Source organism: Rhinopithecus roxellana, chromosome 9 (genome assembly GCF_007565055.1).
Source record: "Rhinopithecus roxellana isolate Shanxi Qingling chromosome 9, ASM756505v1, whole genome shotgun sequence".
Classification (NCBI taxonomy): Eukaryota; Metazoa; Chordata; class Mammalia; order Primates; family Cercopithecidae; genus Rhinopithecus; species Rhinopithecus roxellana.
This window is the reverse complement of record NC_044557.1, coordinates 68,038,981-68,055,805: the sequence shown is the minus strand read 5'-3', so window position 1 is coordinate 68,055,805 and position 16,825 is coordinate 68,038,981. Positions and strand designations below refer to the sequence as shown.

Below are 16,825 nucleotides of genomic sequence, written 5' to 3'. Positions count from 1 at the left end.
GGGCAGCAGTATGGAAATGAGCAGGAAAAGTAAGTTTGACTCAAGTTGTAGATATCTAAAACATCATGAGGTTGGTAATGGAAAGAGCCTGAAAATTTCTGAGCAGGAAGTAATATTATCACCACCACCACCATTATCTTCATCATACTCTTTGTGGTTATTATTAATTGATGTTTTACTATGTGCTAGGAACCCTGCTATGCACTTTAAAAAAGTGTTCTGTTATGACATTTGCTTCAGAAATAACTCAGAAACAACTGTTCATATGTGATATTTCCTATCCTGATAATGTTTTACAGTATTATCTCACATTAGATTCCCTAGAAACAAGGATTCACATGCACATAGATAAGTGAAGTAGTGTCCTCAGGAAAAAGGAGAAGAGCAGAATAGGGTAAGAAAAAAGGGAAGAAACTAAGCAATGATGTATTCTCAGTCTGATCCAACTGTATGCTCTGAAACATGAACGATTGCCCAGGGTTGGTCTGACTTCAAGGTAAGAGGCCTGGATTTTTGTACTCCTGTGCTAGCCACTCACTGGCTAAAGACTGCCAGTGGAGAGTCGGCAAGGTGTTTAACCTTATGGATGAGGTGGTTCCCATTTGACCAGGCAATTCTTCAGAGAGAGGGACAGCTGTTAGTTGTTAACAACCAACACTCCCCGTAACTGGATGAGTAAACGAGCTGGTAAAGGGGATAAGGGTGGAACATCAACAGTGTCCACTACAACTTCCAAATAATTGCAGCTGAATGTAAAGTACACTAACACAGCGGGATGCAGCAAACCAGAGAAATACAGAACTGCACACAATGCCCATTCATCCCAAGAATCTCATGTTCCTCCTTTTGGCTCTTTGGTCACAAACTCTGTCTTAGATATATGTACTGAGTGAATCTTTACTGGTGTTTGTGGATAGTCCCCTTGAGTTCATAACTTTGCAGACTTATCCTTCTTTCCATCTAGATATACTACTTTCATCTAGATACCTTCATTTTATTTTAGACTCCTATTATATAGTAAATATTTTTATTGCTTAAAATTTAACATGACTTTTTAATTGTGTTATTTTAATTTTTACTCTTCAGTTTTCAAAGCTGCATGAGTTTTGAATGGTCTTTCCTAACCTTTTTTTTCCAGAGCTCTGTTGTTTTTAGTTCATGATTTTGCACAGCATAAGGTTTTCCCAGGAACACATACACTATATAATAGAAAACAACTCTGCCAAGAAGATATTACCTACATTTTCATTTGAGAAAACAGAGGTAAAAAAATCTAAATTAAGTGTCAAATACCAGGGTTGAGACTTAAAAGAAGATATTTCTGACTCCAGTGCTCTCACTGTGTCCCAATACTACATTCTGCTCTGATGATGGAAGTAATACTTTAGGAAGATGAAGCTGACATCAGTATACAATTCATACTGAAGGTTAGAGAGATTGCAACAAGATTAATTGTTCTTATAAAACTTAGAACAGTATTGTCCAACAGAACTCTAAAATGATGGAATGTTCTTCTATCAGTGCTGTCCAATTTGGTAGCCACTAGACATACATGACTATTGAGCATTTGAAATCTGGATGGTATAATGAGAATCTAAAATTTAAACATGTTTATTTTAAGTTCCTTTAAATAACCACATACAGCTAGTGGCTATATATACTATACATTTAGTAAAACAGAACAAGAAAAAGGAAAATCAAAATACCAGAAGAGGAGGACATTTTGTAATTTTATATAGGGTGGTTAGACTAGATAACACAAATTGAGAAGGTGACATTTCAGAAAGAATTGAATGAGATGTTTTTCCAAGCTGATAAACACAGTGAGAAGGGTTCCAAGACAAGGGAAAAGGCCCCAAGGTAGCAGTGCATCTCACATGTTCACAGAACAGCAGGGAGGATAGGGTGCTTGGAGTGGAGCAAGTGATGAAGAGCAGATATTGGAGACATTTGGAGGGAAGAGGGAAGATTATGTAGAGGCTTGTACATTATTGCAAACATTTTGGCATTTAATCTGAGTGATTTTAACCCATTAGCGGGTTTTAAGCAGAAATTGTGCATGCTTTAACTTTTGCTTAAGGCTAGACAAGGTAGTAAATCATACATGCAATAACAGCAGCTTGAACTAGGATAATGGAGATTATGGAAGTGGATGTATTTTGAAGGCATAGCAATAAAGACAATTTTGTGAAAGATTTGAGAGACAAGAGAGAAAAAGAAGAGACAAGAACAAATCTAAAATTCTGACTCAAGGAGAAGAATGAAGTTATCAAATGACATGGTTTGGTGGAAAGGATCAAAAGTTTAGTTTTGGACATGTTAAGCTGGAGATATCTACTACATTTCCAAGTGAAGATGTCAGGTGGGCAGTAAACTATAAAGATTTAAAGAAAAAATAAGTAGAATTGACTGGAGATATACATTTGGGAGTTTTAGCATATAGATAACTATTTAAAGGCATGGGACTTTAAACAGACTTGAGATCACTACAAGAAGGAGTAAGAGAGAGGAAAGATCCAAGAATAGAGTTCAGGCCATGCCAACATGAATCAATTACATTTTGTGACTAGATAAAAAAGCAAAAAAAGAGCAACAATTAATGCACCTTAACTTTTTAATTTAGCTTATTAGGAAGTCAAGAGTATGCTACTGGCTGGCCATGGTGGCTCATGCCTGTAATTCCAGCACTTTGGGAGGCCAAGGTGGGAAGATCCCTTGAGGTCAGGAGTTCAAGACCAGACTGGCCAAATGGTGAAATCCCATCTCTACTAAAAATACAAAATTAGCTGGGAATGGTGGCACGTGCCTGTAATGCCAGCTACTGAGGAGGCTGAGGCAGAAGAATTGCTTGAACACAGGAGGTGGAGGTTGCGGTGAGCCAAGATCACACCACTACACTCCAGCCTGGACCACAGAGCAAGACTCTGTCTCAAAAGGAAAAACAAAAAACAAAAAAACAAAAAAACTATACTACTAAGATAAGAGTAAGAAAAGTTTATTGAGGTTGACTAGTTTGGAGAAGGGGAATGAGGGTAGTTTCAGTTGCATAGGTCAAATATTAAATATGTTGAAAAGAATCTTGAGAAAGATGTTAGGACTGTTGCTAAACATTTGGAAGTCATTTATAAAAAGATCATCATTATAACCCAAGGAAAGATTACATACATAGATAGAAAAGAAGTCTGGTTACTGACTTTAAGAGATACTACTGAGAAAAGGAGAAGTTACTTCAAGAACTCAAATGATGCAGTCACATGGAGATTAAAAATAAATATACAAGTATCTCTCCAAAATTAGACATAATTAAATCCTCAACCTTTTCAATGGGAAAGAAATTATTTACATTTGTATGTATTGTTTCAGATCACAGTAGAAAATAATTCTAAAATTTTACATGACTAGATTTGGTATTTTATCTATATGTAGTCTATTCAAGTTGTGAAGTGCATCAATAGGTTAAAAGGGATGGTCTATAACCATTCCCATTCCTGTTGCTCAGTATACTGTCGGGGCAAACTCCATGCCTAGAATTGCTAACTTGAGAAAAATTTCCATATCAAAGTTTCAACTTACTTTAAAGAATATTAACAATGCAAATGTCAAAGTTACTTCTGACTTAAAAAGACTTGGTATCAGAATAAGCCAAATAAAGAACACATGGAGGAACTTCTAGTTTCTAAGGAGCTTGTAATGTTTTCACTCTGTCCTAACAGCAAATAAAAAGCTGAACAGACTGAAAAAGCAACAAATTTTCTTGGATCTGTAAAAGAGGGATGACACAGGGCAAACAACTGCCCCCAAGATTGAAGAGACAGACAGGTGAAAACAGGGAGTCACAGCTTTTGGAGAAGATACTCATGAGGTGAAAGCAGTGTGGGAACCAGTGCCAGAGTAGGAAAACTTGACCTTCAAATGACAAACTGCTAGAGGATCAGTTAAGAACAAGTCTGAGAGTTATAAGCTCCACGGGAACCTAGTCATTGAGGTCTCCTACAATATTGTTAGACTTACCTCTAAGAACTCCACCAGGTTCCCACAGTAAATATTGAAGAAAAATCTCCTCTTGTTTCCGGGAGGGAGAGGGAAACAGGAACCATTTTGAAATACTCCAGAATGCTCTGCTTTTCTTAACAAGACTTTCCCTCAGGGGAAACTAATTAACTAAAGCCTAACCAACCTGAGAGAAGGGAAATACCCAAATCTAGTCCACTCTTGCCTTCCACACAGGAGAAGGAAACAATTCCAGCCCACTCTAACCATCTTGTTCCACCTAAGGGAGGAGGGAAAAAATGAGAACCACTTGTAATTTTCACAATCCGCAGGTTCACTAAGACTGAGACCTAATTGTAGGAATATAGAATGCTTCCCTTTCCCCACCTTACCAGCACATTACTAAAGGCTTATTTACATCAATTTCTTTTAACCAGCACATCATGTCTGCCTATCGATAAAAAGTTATCAAGAAAAAACAATTACAGGCTGGGGATGGTGGCTCACCAGTTTGGAAGGCTAAGGCAGGTAGATTACTTGAGGCCAGGAGTTGAAGACCGGTCTGGGCAACATGGAGAAAACCTGTCTCTATTAAAAAATACAAAAACTAACTGGACATGATGGTGCACACCTATGGTCCCAGCTAGTAAGGAGGCTGAAGCGGGGAGACTCACTTGAGCCTGGGAGGCAGAGGTTGCAGTGAGTTGGGATAGTGCCACTGCCCTCCATCCTGGGTGACAGAGTGAGCCCTTGTCAAAAAAAGAAACAGAGAAAGAGAGAGAGAGAGAGAGAGAGAGAGAGAGACAGAGACAGAAAGAAAGAGAGAAAGAGAGAAAGGAAGGAAGGAAGGAAGGAAGGAAGGAAGGAAGGAAGGAAGGAAGGAAGGAAGGAAGGAAGGAAGGAAAGAAGGAAAGAAGGAAGGAAGGAAGGAAGGAAGGGAGAAAGAATTACATACCAAAAGGCAAAAACAATTTGGGTAAAAAGAGCAAGTGTCAGAATCAGATATAGCAGGAATGCTGGATTTATAAGACTGAGAATTTAAAACCACTATGATTAATATATGAAGGGCTCTAATAAACAAAGTGGACAGCTTGCAGGAACAGATGAGCAATGTAAGCAGAAAGACAGAAATTCTAAGAGCTAAAAAGAAATGCCAGAGATAAAAGAAATACCTGTAATAGAAACGAAGAATGCCTTTGATGGGCTTATTAGTAGACTGAACACAGCTGAGAAAAGAATCTCTGAACTTGAGGATATGTCAATAAAAACTTCAAAAATTGAAAAGCAAAGAGAATAAGGACTGAAAAAATAACAGAAAAGAACATTCAAGAATTGTAGAACAACTACACAAGGTATAACATATTTGTAATGAGAATACCAGATAGAGAAGAAAGAGAGAAAGAAACAGAAGATTTGAAAGAATAATGATTGAAAATTTCCCCAAATTAATGTCAGGAACCAAGCCACAGACTACAGATCTAGGGAGCTCAGAGAACACCAAGCAGGACAAATGCAAAATAATAACAACAACAGAGAGAAAAAAGAAAAACTATTGAAAGAAGACAGAGAAAAAGAAAAAAACACTCCTCTGTAGAAGAACAAAGATAAGAATTACAAATGATTTTTCTAGAAAAGCTACGCAGCAAGTAAGAAGAGAGCGGAGTGAAATATTTAAAGGCTTGGGAGAAAAAAACCACCAACCTAGAATCCTATGACCTGTGAAATTATCCTTCAAAAGTGAAGGAGAAAGAGACTTTCACAGACAAACAAAAATTTGGAATTTGTTGCCAGTAGAACAATATTACAAGAAATATTAAACTGATTTTCTTTAGAGAGAAGGAAAAAGACATAGCTCAGAATTTCAAAGCTACATATTGAAAGAAAGAACACTGAAGAAGGAATAAATGAAAGTAAAATTGAAAACTTTTATTTTTCTTATTCTTAATTTATCTAACAGATAAGAATTTATTCAAAGTAATAATAGCAACTATGTATTCAATTATGTATGCTTAAATTTAAGTCAAATGAATGACAGCAATGATACAAGAAGTGGGAGGAAGAAATTGGGATTTTCTAAGTATATGATACTAACACTACCTATGAAAAATTATTTGAAAGCGGACTTGTATTAATTGCAAATGGCTACTACAAACTCTAGAATACCTACCCAAAAAAAGGTAAGGAAAAGAAGTATAACTGATATGCCAAGGAAGGAAAGACAACAGAATCATATGAAATCCTCAATTAAAAAAAAAAAAAACTGAAAAAGAATAGAAGACAAAAATAAACAAAGAAAAACAGTAACAAAAACAGTAGATATTAATCCAACTATATCAATAATCATTTTAAACGTAACTCACTTAAACGCACTAACTAAAGGAGACTGTCAGAGTCAATTAAAAAAAGAGGCTCAACTATATAAGAAACCCACTTTAAATGAAAACAATCATATAAATTAAATGAATGAAAAAAAAGTACTATGGTAATACTAATCAAAAGAAGTCAGGAGTAGGCAGGGCATGATAATCCCAGCACTTTGGGAGGCTGAGGTGGGCAGATCACCTAAGGTCAGGAGTTTGAGACCAGCTTGGCCAACATGGTGAAACCTCATCTCTACTAAAAATACAAAAATTAGCCAGATGTGGTGGCCCATGCCTGTAGTCTCAGCTACTCAGGAGGCTGAGATGGGAGAATTGCTTGAACCCAGGAGGTGGAGTCTGCAGTGTGCTGAGATTGTACCACTGCATTCCAGCCGGGGGCCTAAGTGACAGAGCCAGAGCCAGACTCTGTTTAAAAAAAAAAAAAAGGCAGGAGTAGGAAGAAAGCAGAAGCAGGTACATTAATTTTAGATAAAGCTGACATGACAGCAAAAAAGTTATCAGGGATAAAGAAGGACATTCCATAAAGATAAAGGAGCCAATTCTTCAAGAAGACATAACAATTCATAATGTGTATACCTCTAACAAGAAGAGTATCAAAATATGTCAGGCAAAAACTGATAGAAGAACATAGAGAAATAGAAGAATCCACCATTATAGTTGGAGATTACCACACCCCTCTGTCAGAAATGAACAGATCCTCTTTAGCCTGATACGCAGAGGTTGCAGTAAGCCAAGATTGCACCACTGCATTCCAGCCTGGGTGATAGAGCCAGACCCTGTCTCAAAAAGCAAAACAAACAGGCTGGACATGGTGGCTCATGCTTGTAATCCCAGCACTGTGGGAGGCTGAGGCTGGTGGATTACGTGAGGTCAGGAGTTCGAGACCCACCTGACCAAAATGGAGAAATCCTGTCTCTACTAAAAATACAAAAAAAAAAAATTAGCCAGGCGTGGTGGTGCACGCCTGTAATCCCAGCTACTTGGGAGGCTGAGGCAGGAGAATCACTTGAACCTGGGAAGCGGAGGTTGCAGTGAGCTGGGATCACACTGTTGCACTCCAGCCTGGACAACAAGAGTGAAACTCTATCTCAAAACAAACAAACAAACAAAAAAACAGATCAAGCAGGCAGAAAATCAGTAAGAAAATAAGTGAACTCAAAAACACCATCAACTGGATATAATCAACATTTATGGACTACATCATCAAAAATTAGCAGCATACACATTCTTCTTAAGTTCACCTGGAACATTCACTAAAATAGAGCATATTCTGGGTTATAAAACACACCTTAGCAAATTAATTTTTAAAACATACAATGCTGCTCTGAGTCTACAATGACAATAAATTAGAAAGCAGTAACAGAAACACAACTGCAAAATCCCCAAGTATGTGCATATTAAATAATATACTTCTAAATAACACATGGGGCAAGAAAGAAATCTCAAGAGAAATTTAAAAATATCTTTAAATAAATAAAAATGAAAACAATTTATCAAAATTTGTGGGATGCAGTGAAAGCAGCACTTAGAAGAAAATTTATAGTACTGAATGTATATGTATATTAGAAAAAAAGGAATACCTAAAATCAATAATCTAAATTTCTATCTCAGAAATATAGAAAAAGAGGAGCAAATTAAATGCAAAGTAAGCAGTTAGCCGGGCGCGGTGGCTCACGCCTGTAATCCCAGCACTTTGGGAGGCCGAGACGGGCGGATCACAAGGTCAGGAGATTGAGACCATCCTGGCTAACACGGTGAAACTCCGTCTCTACTAAAAAAAAAAAAAAAAAAAAAAAAAAAAAAAGAAAATAAATAGTAGAATTAGGGTCCATAAAATTGAAAACAGAAAATCAATAGTGAAAATCAACAAAACCAAAATCTGGTTCTTTGAAAAGATTAATAGAATAAATTAGCCTCTAGCCACGCTAATTAAGAGAAAGAGGATATAAAAATTGCTAATATCAGAAATGAAAAAGGGGACATCACTACAGATCCCATGGACATTAAAAGGATAATAAAGGAATATTATGAAAACTCTATGCCCACAAATTTGATAATGTAGATGAAACTAGACCAATTCCTTGAAAGACACAGTTATGTCAAACTCAAACAAAAATAGACAACCTGAACAGGCCTACATCTATTAAATAAATTGAATCAATAATTAATATCCTTCTAAAATGGAAAGCAACAAAGTCCAGATGGGTTCACTGGTGAATTCTACCAAACATTTAAGAAATAAATTATTCCACTTTTCTCCAATCTTTTTCAGAGAACAGAACCAAAGAGACTACTCTCTAACTCATTTTATAAGGCCAGTATTACCTCAATATCAAAACCAGACAAAGACATTAAAAGAAAAGAACATATCTCTCATGAACATCAATGCAAAAATTATCAATGTAATGTTAGCACACTGAATCCAACAATGTATAAAAGGAATTATACACAATAAGTGGGATTAATCTTGGATACCCAAAGCTGGTTCCACATTCAAAAATCAATTAATGTAATCCACCACATCATCAGGCTATAAAAAAAATCACATGACTAAATCAATAGATGGAGAAGAGACAATCTGACAACATCCTGAATTTACTAAAAACTCCCAGTACACTAGGAATATGGGGGATCTTCTTCAAGCGGATGTAGAATATCTACAAAAAAACCCTACAGCTAACATCATATTTACCAGTAAAAAAAGAACTCAAAACTTTCCCACTGAGATCAGAAACAAGGTAAGTATGTCCACTCTCACCACTTGCATTCAACACTGTACTGGAAGTACTTTGATAATTCAATAAGAAAGAAAAGAAAATACATGCATACAGATTAGGGAGAAAGAAATAAAACTCTTTTTGTGATGCCATGATTGTCGATGTAAAAACACAAAAGAATTGAAACAAATAAACAAAAAGCTCCAGGAACTAATAAGTGAGTATAGAAATGTTGTAGGATATAAGGTTAATATTCCAAAGTCAATACCTTTCCTATATATGAGCAATGAACAAGTGAAATTAAAAATGCAACACCATTTACATTAGCAGTCCCCAACAATGAAATACTTAGGTATAATCTGACAAAATATATATGAGATCTACATGAGAAAAATAACAAAACTCTGATGAATGAAATAAAAAAGAACTAAATAAATAGATATTCCATATAAAGACATACTCAATATTGTCAAGATGTCCAATCTTCCCAACTTGACCTACAGATTCAAAGCAATCTCAGTCAAAATCTCAGCATATCAATTTGTGGAGTCTAATAACCAGATTCCAGAGTTCATATGGAGAAGCAAAAGACAGAAGATTCAACACAGTATTGAAGGAGAAGAACAAAGTTGGAGAATTGACACTGACTTTTCAATACTTACAATGAAATTACAGTGATCAAGTCACTGTGGTACTGATTGGTCAACGAATAGACAAATAAATCAATAGAACATATAGACAGCCTAGAAATAAGCTGATATAAATATATTGAACTGATCTCTGGCAACATAAAAGCAAAAGCAATACAATGGAGCAATGATGGTCTTTTCAACAAATCGTGCTGGAACAATTGGATGTCAACATGCAAAAAAGGGAACCTAGATGCAGACATTACACTCTTCAAAAATTTAACTCAAAATGCATCATATATGTAAATATAAAATGCAAAATAATAAAACTCCTAGAAGGTAACATAGGAGAAAACATAAATAACCTTGGGTATTGCGATAAATTTTTAGATATAATAGTGTAGGCATGATTGATGAAAGAAATAATTAATAACCTGAATTTCACTGAAATTAAAACTGCCCTGCAAAAGACAATGTCAAGAGAATTCCTGCTTTACAGAAGAGAGAAAATATTTGTAAAAGACACATTTTATAAAGGACTGTTGTCCAAAATATACAGAGAACTCTTAAAACTCAACAAGAAAACAAACAACCCAATGAAAAAAAAATGGGCCAAAGACCTGAACAGACACCTCACCAAAGAAATTAAATAGATGGCAAATAAGCATATGAAAAGATGTTTAACCTCATATGTCATCAGGGAAATGCAAACAAAAACAATGAGATACCACTATACACCCACTGGAATGGTCAGAACACTGACAACACCAAATGCTGGCAAGATGTGGAACAACAGGAACTCTTATTCATTGCTGATGGGAAAGCAAAATGGTACAGATGTTTTGGAAGTTTCTTACAAAACTATACTCTTACCATACGATCCAGCAATTGTGCTGGTTGGCATTTGCGAAAAGGAGTTGAAAAGTTATGTACACACAAAAACCTGCAAACAGATGTTTATAGCAGCTTTATTTATAATTGCCAAAGCTTGGAAGCAACCAAGATGCCCTTCAGTAGATGAATCAATGAACAAACTGTGGTATATCCAGACAGTGGAATATTATTCAGCACTAAAAATAAATGAGCTATCAAACCATGAAAAGACAAAGCATATTACTAAGTGAAAGATGCCTGTCTAAAAGGCTACAAACTGTATGATTCCAACTATATGACATTCTGGAAAAGGCAAAACTATGGAGACGGTAAGAAGATCAATAATTGCCAGGGGTTAGGAGAAAGGGAAAGATGAATTTTTAAGGCAGTGAAAATATTCTGCATGATATATAATGATGGATACATGTCATTATCCATTTGTCCAAACCCAATGATGTTTGACACCAAGAGTGAGCCCCAGTGTAAACTATGGACCATGGGTGATTATGATGTGTCAAAGTAGGTTCATCAGTTGTAACAAACATACCAGTTTGGTGGAGGAGGTTGATAATGGGAGAGGGTATGAATGTGTTCGGGTAGGAAGACATATGGGAAATCTGTATACCTTCCTCTCAATTTTGCTATAAACCTAATGCTGCCCTAAAATTTAAAAAAACACATGCAAAATATTACTTCTGGCATAGTTAGTTTTTGAGACATCTGCCTTGCAAGCTTAGAAAAACTGAATAAGTTGGTCGAAACAGTTCCTACTTAAGAACAATTTTGGGCCGGGCGCGGTGGCTCAAGCCTGTAATCCCAGCACTTTGGGAGGCCGAGACGGGCGGATCACAAGGTCAGGAGATCGAGACCATCCTGGCGAACACAGTGAAACCCCGTCTCTACTAAAAAATACAAAAAAAAAACTAGCCGGGCGAGGTGGCAGGCGCTTGTAGTCCCAGCTACTTGGGAGGCTGAGGCAGGAGAATGGCGGGAACCCGGGAGGGGAAGCTTGCAGTGAGCTGAGATCCGGCCACTGCACTCCAGCCTGGGTGACAGAGCAAGACTCCGCCTCAAAAAAAAAAAAAAAAAAAAAAAAAAAAAAAAAAAAAAAAAAAAGAACAATTTTGATAGCTCAGGTTTATTATGAATGATTGTAATTGATACTCTGAATTTGACCTTATTCAATGTGCAATTGGAAAGAAATCTCTGCATATAAGCAACAAACTATCAATAGATTTTGCTGGTTTATTGACTCATACTATGTGTTTAAATATTATTAAGAGAGGTGGGGTGTGCATTTTGTACATGTATACACTGCATTTCACATGCGGGTTGCTTTACCCAGAAAATATATTATTTATTTTATCTGGTGGCCCTTACATTATTTGATAAGCTACTGATTAAAGCATTTATTCTCTATTAAAACTCAATATTAGAGCTGTAAAATGAAAAGGCCATAAAGAAGAAATGTAAGAAAAATATTTAACAGAATGAATATATGTTTAAGTCTTGGTTATCATAAGTCTTACGTAAATGTAATTCCTACAGCATTTACTCAAGTGATGGGTTATGAAAAAAAAACTACATGTACCATAATTTCAGAAACTACAATACCATCATACTAATTTTTGAGTACTAAAGGTATTGTTAAAGTGTAGTATATCCAAAATTTAACTGGGATTAGAAAAAATAAGGGACTAGTTAGTCCTAGTTAGTACACACAATAGGTAAGGTGCCCTAGTTAGTGACCCTAGTCAGTACACACACTAGGTAGTGTGCACCTGTAGTCCCAGCTACTGGTGAGGCTGAGGTGAGAGGGTCAAATGAGCCTGGGGAAATTGAGGATACAGTGAGCTGTGATTGCACTACTGCACTCCAGCCTGGGCAACAGAGTGAGATCCTGTCTGAAAAATCAATCAATCAATCAATAAAAAATAAAGTGTAGTATATCATTAAAAATCTATTTCTCAAAATCACATTGGATTTCAAAATAGCAAAAAATAGGATATTTCATGGCAGTCTTTTCAGTCTTATTAAATGATTCACCAGACAGTTTCTGACTGGAAAAATAATAATAACAATAATGTCAAGACTGGAAAGAATGTTTTTCATATTAAGAGACTTAATGAATCCAGAGTAAGCACTTTGAGTTCAAAGTGGGGAGGGTTTCTAAACACAATTCTGTAGTATCAAAAAATTATTCCAGAAACTATTAACACAAATAAATGAAAAATAAACAATTTTATCAAAAAATACAACTCCTTTTATAGAAGGGAAAAACTTAAAATGATCATATTAAATAAATACTTCTCTGTTATCTTGAAAACAGAAAATAAAAGGATAGAAACATCCCAAAATGGCATCAAGATGAACGATCTGAATGGAAATAATTTGGATGAAGAAAACCTGATGGACTAGATATTTACAAAAGATAAGAAATGGAATAGTCAAATAACAAAGGAATAGAATACAAATAGGAAAAATATTTAATGATCTCCAAGAAAGCGATCATGAGAAATATTTCTCAAAACTACTTTATGAGTTTTAACTCTTCTAAACCATAATACATGAAAAGAATTTTTGTAGTCTTATACTGTTCACCCTTAGTACAAAGAAAGGGAAAAAATAGTCATTGAGTTTTTAAAAAGTGGTACAGTGATAAAGGCATGCTAACTGATTTTTAACAAAAATTGGCAAAAAAAATTATCAATCACTAATGCAACTGTGGCATGTCTTACATATATTTTCTTTAGAGTAAAATTAGTCATAATTATGAAATCTATTAGGTTATTTAACTTCAAAAGGAATAGAATACTTTTTTTTACAATAAGCATATTACATGTAAACATTGTCATCAGAACTTGAGAAAAGATATATACTTACCTAAAATATTAAATCATTGGATAAATTTCTAACTTTAAAATGAGGCAAATACGTTAAACTACAATACTATAATTTCAAAATCTAGCTGTACGTGATATTTAATATAAAAACAATTTTAAAGTTTCAAAAACTCTCATTTAAATATTTGACATATTTAGATATGGTGGTTACATAAAAAAGATTTCATCTTTTTTCCACCATATTAGTGTAGTATAAAAAAGTCTGAATTATGCAAGAACTCTTCCAATTTATTGTAAAATCCTTATTATTGTCTTAAAATAGAAAATTTATTGAGATCTACTTATCTGGCATCTTTCAAGACTATTCAGTCTAATTGGTACAGGTGTTCCAGCAATTGGGATTACTCAGGGGTTTAAGTTGTCATAGGTTGCCATAGGCTGTTTTGGAGGGTGAGGAGGTGAGTTATTTCTTTCTCTTTTACTTATTTACTTTTATGGTAAATGATGATAAATTGTACTCCAGTTTTAATACTATAAAATAATTCTAAAATTCTTACCTGATACCACACCAATTCCATCATCACAGTCATAGTCAGAGACTTCACTATCACTTATTCTCTTTGACCCTATGAAGTAAACAACAGCAATAATTAAAAATTCTGATTATTTAGGGAAGAAAATTCCCCAAACACCTGAAAAACAAATGAAAATATTCTGAATGAATCAGCTAATAACAAAAAATGTGTACAGAAGAAAAGTCATTATGAGCTTATCGTCATTTATTTTCACATACATTTCATGATGTGAGGATATGGGTAATGAGGAGTTAACAATTTATATAATTATTATTCTGGAAATATATAAGATAAAGTTCCTAAATGGTTTAAAGCTTAAAATAACATTAAATACTAAATAATACATGTAAGTTATCCAACACTGATAAAATATATTAGAAAATAGATAAGTCAAGTTAATTTTAGATGCTTATGGATAAAGACACTTAAGATCAGATAAATTTCAAAACACAGTGTGTCATATTCCAATGCATTAATGCGTCTTTTTCTAATATGCATGACCAATACATTGACTATGGTCAATTCCTTATTTTTCATGCTCATGGAGAGAAAGCATAATTCAGAAAGCAAACTCACTTAAGACATCTTAAATATCCTTTAAAAAAAAACTATGTAGTTTAGTTATTTCTCTATTGCTTTGAAAAGACAATAAGAAAAAAGTCATTCACAATACTAATACATAAAAATTGTGAATTTTGGTATGTTTTCTATGAAATAAACTAGGAAAGGCACTCATAGTTATTACAATTCAAGAGCACCATGTTTGTGTTTTTCCTCACAAAACAAATCTATAGCAAAATTTTTAAATGTGAATCTTACTATGGCAAAAATAGCATCAAACTAAATCAACCAGAGCTTTAAGAGCTAAAGCAGATTGACTACATGCTTAAATATGAAATTATTGCATATAAAAACAAACCTGTGGTTATTTGTTTTTAAATATTTTTCACCTCCATGTGCTTCAGGAACAGACACACCCTACACAACAGAATTCTTTATTAAAGCATTTTTTCCCTTCCTTGGTATCAGAAAACATTTAATGAATGAAGACAGTGTTGCTATTTCAAAAAGATATTGTCTATTTTCTTACAGTACACATTATTTTTTACATGTAAATCAGTTTTATCAGAAAATAAGTGCTTTCATGTATGGTTTATAAAACACTGAGAACTCACATTGCATGAGGTGTCTAAGGCAGAGATCATTAAAATGTCCCAGAATTACCCTCAAGTATTTACAACCTACTCTTGGAGGCACCCGATAAATTTTTTCATTTGTTTATTTTACTACCTGTGCTTTGCCAGCAGGGAAAGTCTCTACTGCCAGAAACTGAAGTTCTCATTTTCTCCTTATAATGGTGAGGAAGAAGACACCTATCATTTTTATCATATGGCCCTACTGAATGAACTCTTTTTATTATTTTCATTCCAAATGCTTATGTTCATAAAGCTTTAGACATGATCAAATCTGAAGCTTTTATAGCCCCAATAGATATTAAACTAGAATTACCTGACAACATCGCAACAGACTGGGCACAAAAGCATTTACAGAATTCAGACATACATTCTAAAAAGACTTGGGACAGAAGGGGTATCACATGAATGGGCTATTGAGGAGAACTTAAGGAGAATTGCTACCCAGCTTGTCTGTAAATGGGCAAGGATAGGTTTACTACGTCAGGTGCACTCCAGAACAGAAAGATTACAAGTTTTCGGTATTTGTAAAAAATCAGATCAAAAATGACAACAGCAAATGATGTTTATTTTAATCAGCCTTTGTAAGCTGTACCGTGTGTGGGTACATGGGAGAAGTGGCATATTAGTTTGTAAATGCTGCCTCCTTCAAATTTGTATTGATTCCTTTCTAGATTGAGATTTTATCTGTTTGATATTAACCCTATATAAGTTAAACATACTCCAATTCAGTTCCCTCTAATTGTCTCATCTTTCGACATTCTGACGAAAACAGGTTATTAAGTTCAGTATTTTCTTTTAAAATTAGTGGTTTTTTTTTTTTTTTTTTTTTTTTTTTTTGAGATGGAGTTTTTGCTGTTGTTGCCCAGGCTGGAGTGCATGGTGTTATCTCGGCTCATGGCAACCTCTGCCTGCTGAGTTCAAGTGATTCTCTGGCCTCAGCCTCCCGAGTAGCTGGGATTACAGGCACCCAGCACTACGCCTGGCTAATTTTGTATTTTTAGTAGAAATGGGGTTTCACCATGGTAGTCGGGCTGGTCTCAAACTCCTGACCTCAAGTGATCCACCTGCCTTGGCCTCCCAAAGTGCTGGAATTACAGGCGTGAGTCACTGCAGCTGGCCAAAATTAGTGTTTTCAGTGTCCTATATATAATTCTTGCTTTATAAGCAAAGAGAGAGTTTCCCATATTTTCTTCTGAAAATTTAAAAATTTTGCTTTTTGCATTTACATCCTCATCTGTCTTGAACTGAGTTAGTGTATAGTATGAGACATAAATGCAATTTCACTTTTTCCATATGGCTAACCCATATCTCAGTATTGTTTATTTAATATTTCCACCTTTCCCAAATAATCTGTGATGTCACCTCTGTCATCAATAAATGTATTCTATCTGCAAGAATCTAATGCAATTCAAATCAAAGTCCCTATAGGATGATCTGTATTCTAATTTTTTGCCCCTTGTACAGGCTGTCTATCCACAAATCAATAACTCATTGTGTTTGTTACTACAATGTTACATATTGAAGCAAATACATCCACCTTATTATTTGCATCTTGGATCATGCCCCTTTACTCTTTCATATAAATTTTAGATTCAAGTTATCATCTTGAACAAAAACATCC

General features: G+C 34.9%; 1 protein-coding gene across 34 annotated transcripts in view; it reads right to left on the bottom strand.

The window, feature by feature from the left end:
- The window catches only part of RIMS2 (regulating synaptic membrane exocytosis 2), a 792,768-nt gene that overhangs the window by 285,676 nt on the left and 490,267 nt on the right, over window positions 1-16,825 (bottom strand). For all 34 annotated transcript variants that reach the window (XM_030937587.1, XM_030937589.1, XM_030937577.1 and 31 more), the window contains one exon: window positions 13,991-14,059. In XM_030937587.1, coding sequence (XP_030793447.1) covers window positions 13,991-14,059 — 69 coding nt within the window. The remainder of the gene's footprint in view (window positions 1-13,990; window positions 14,060-16,825) is intronic.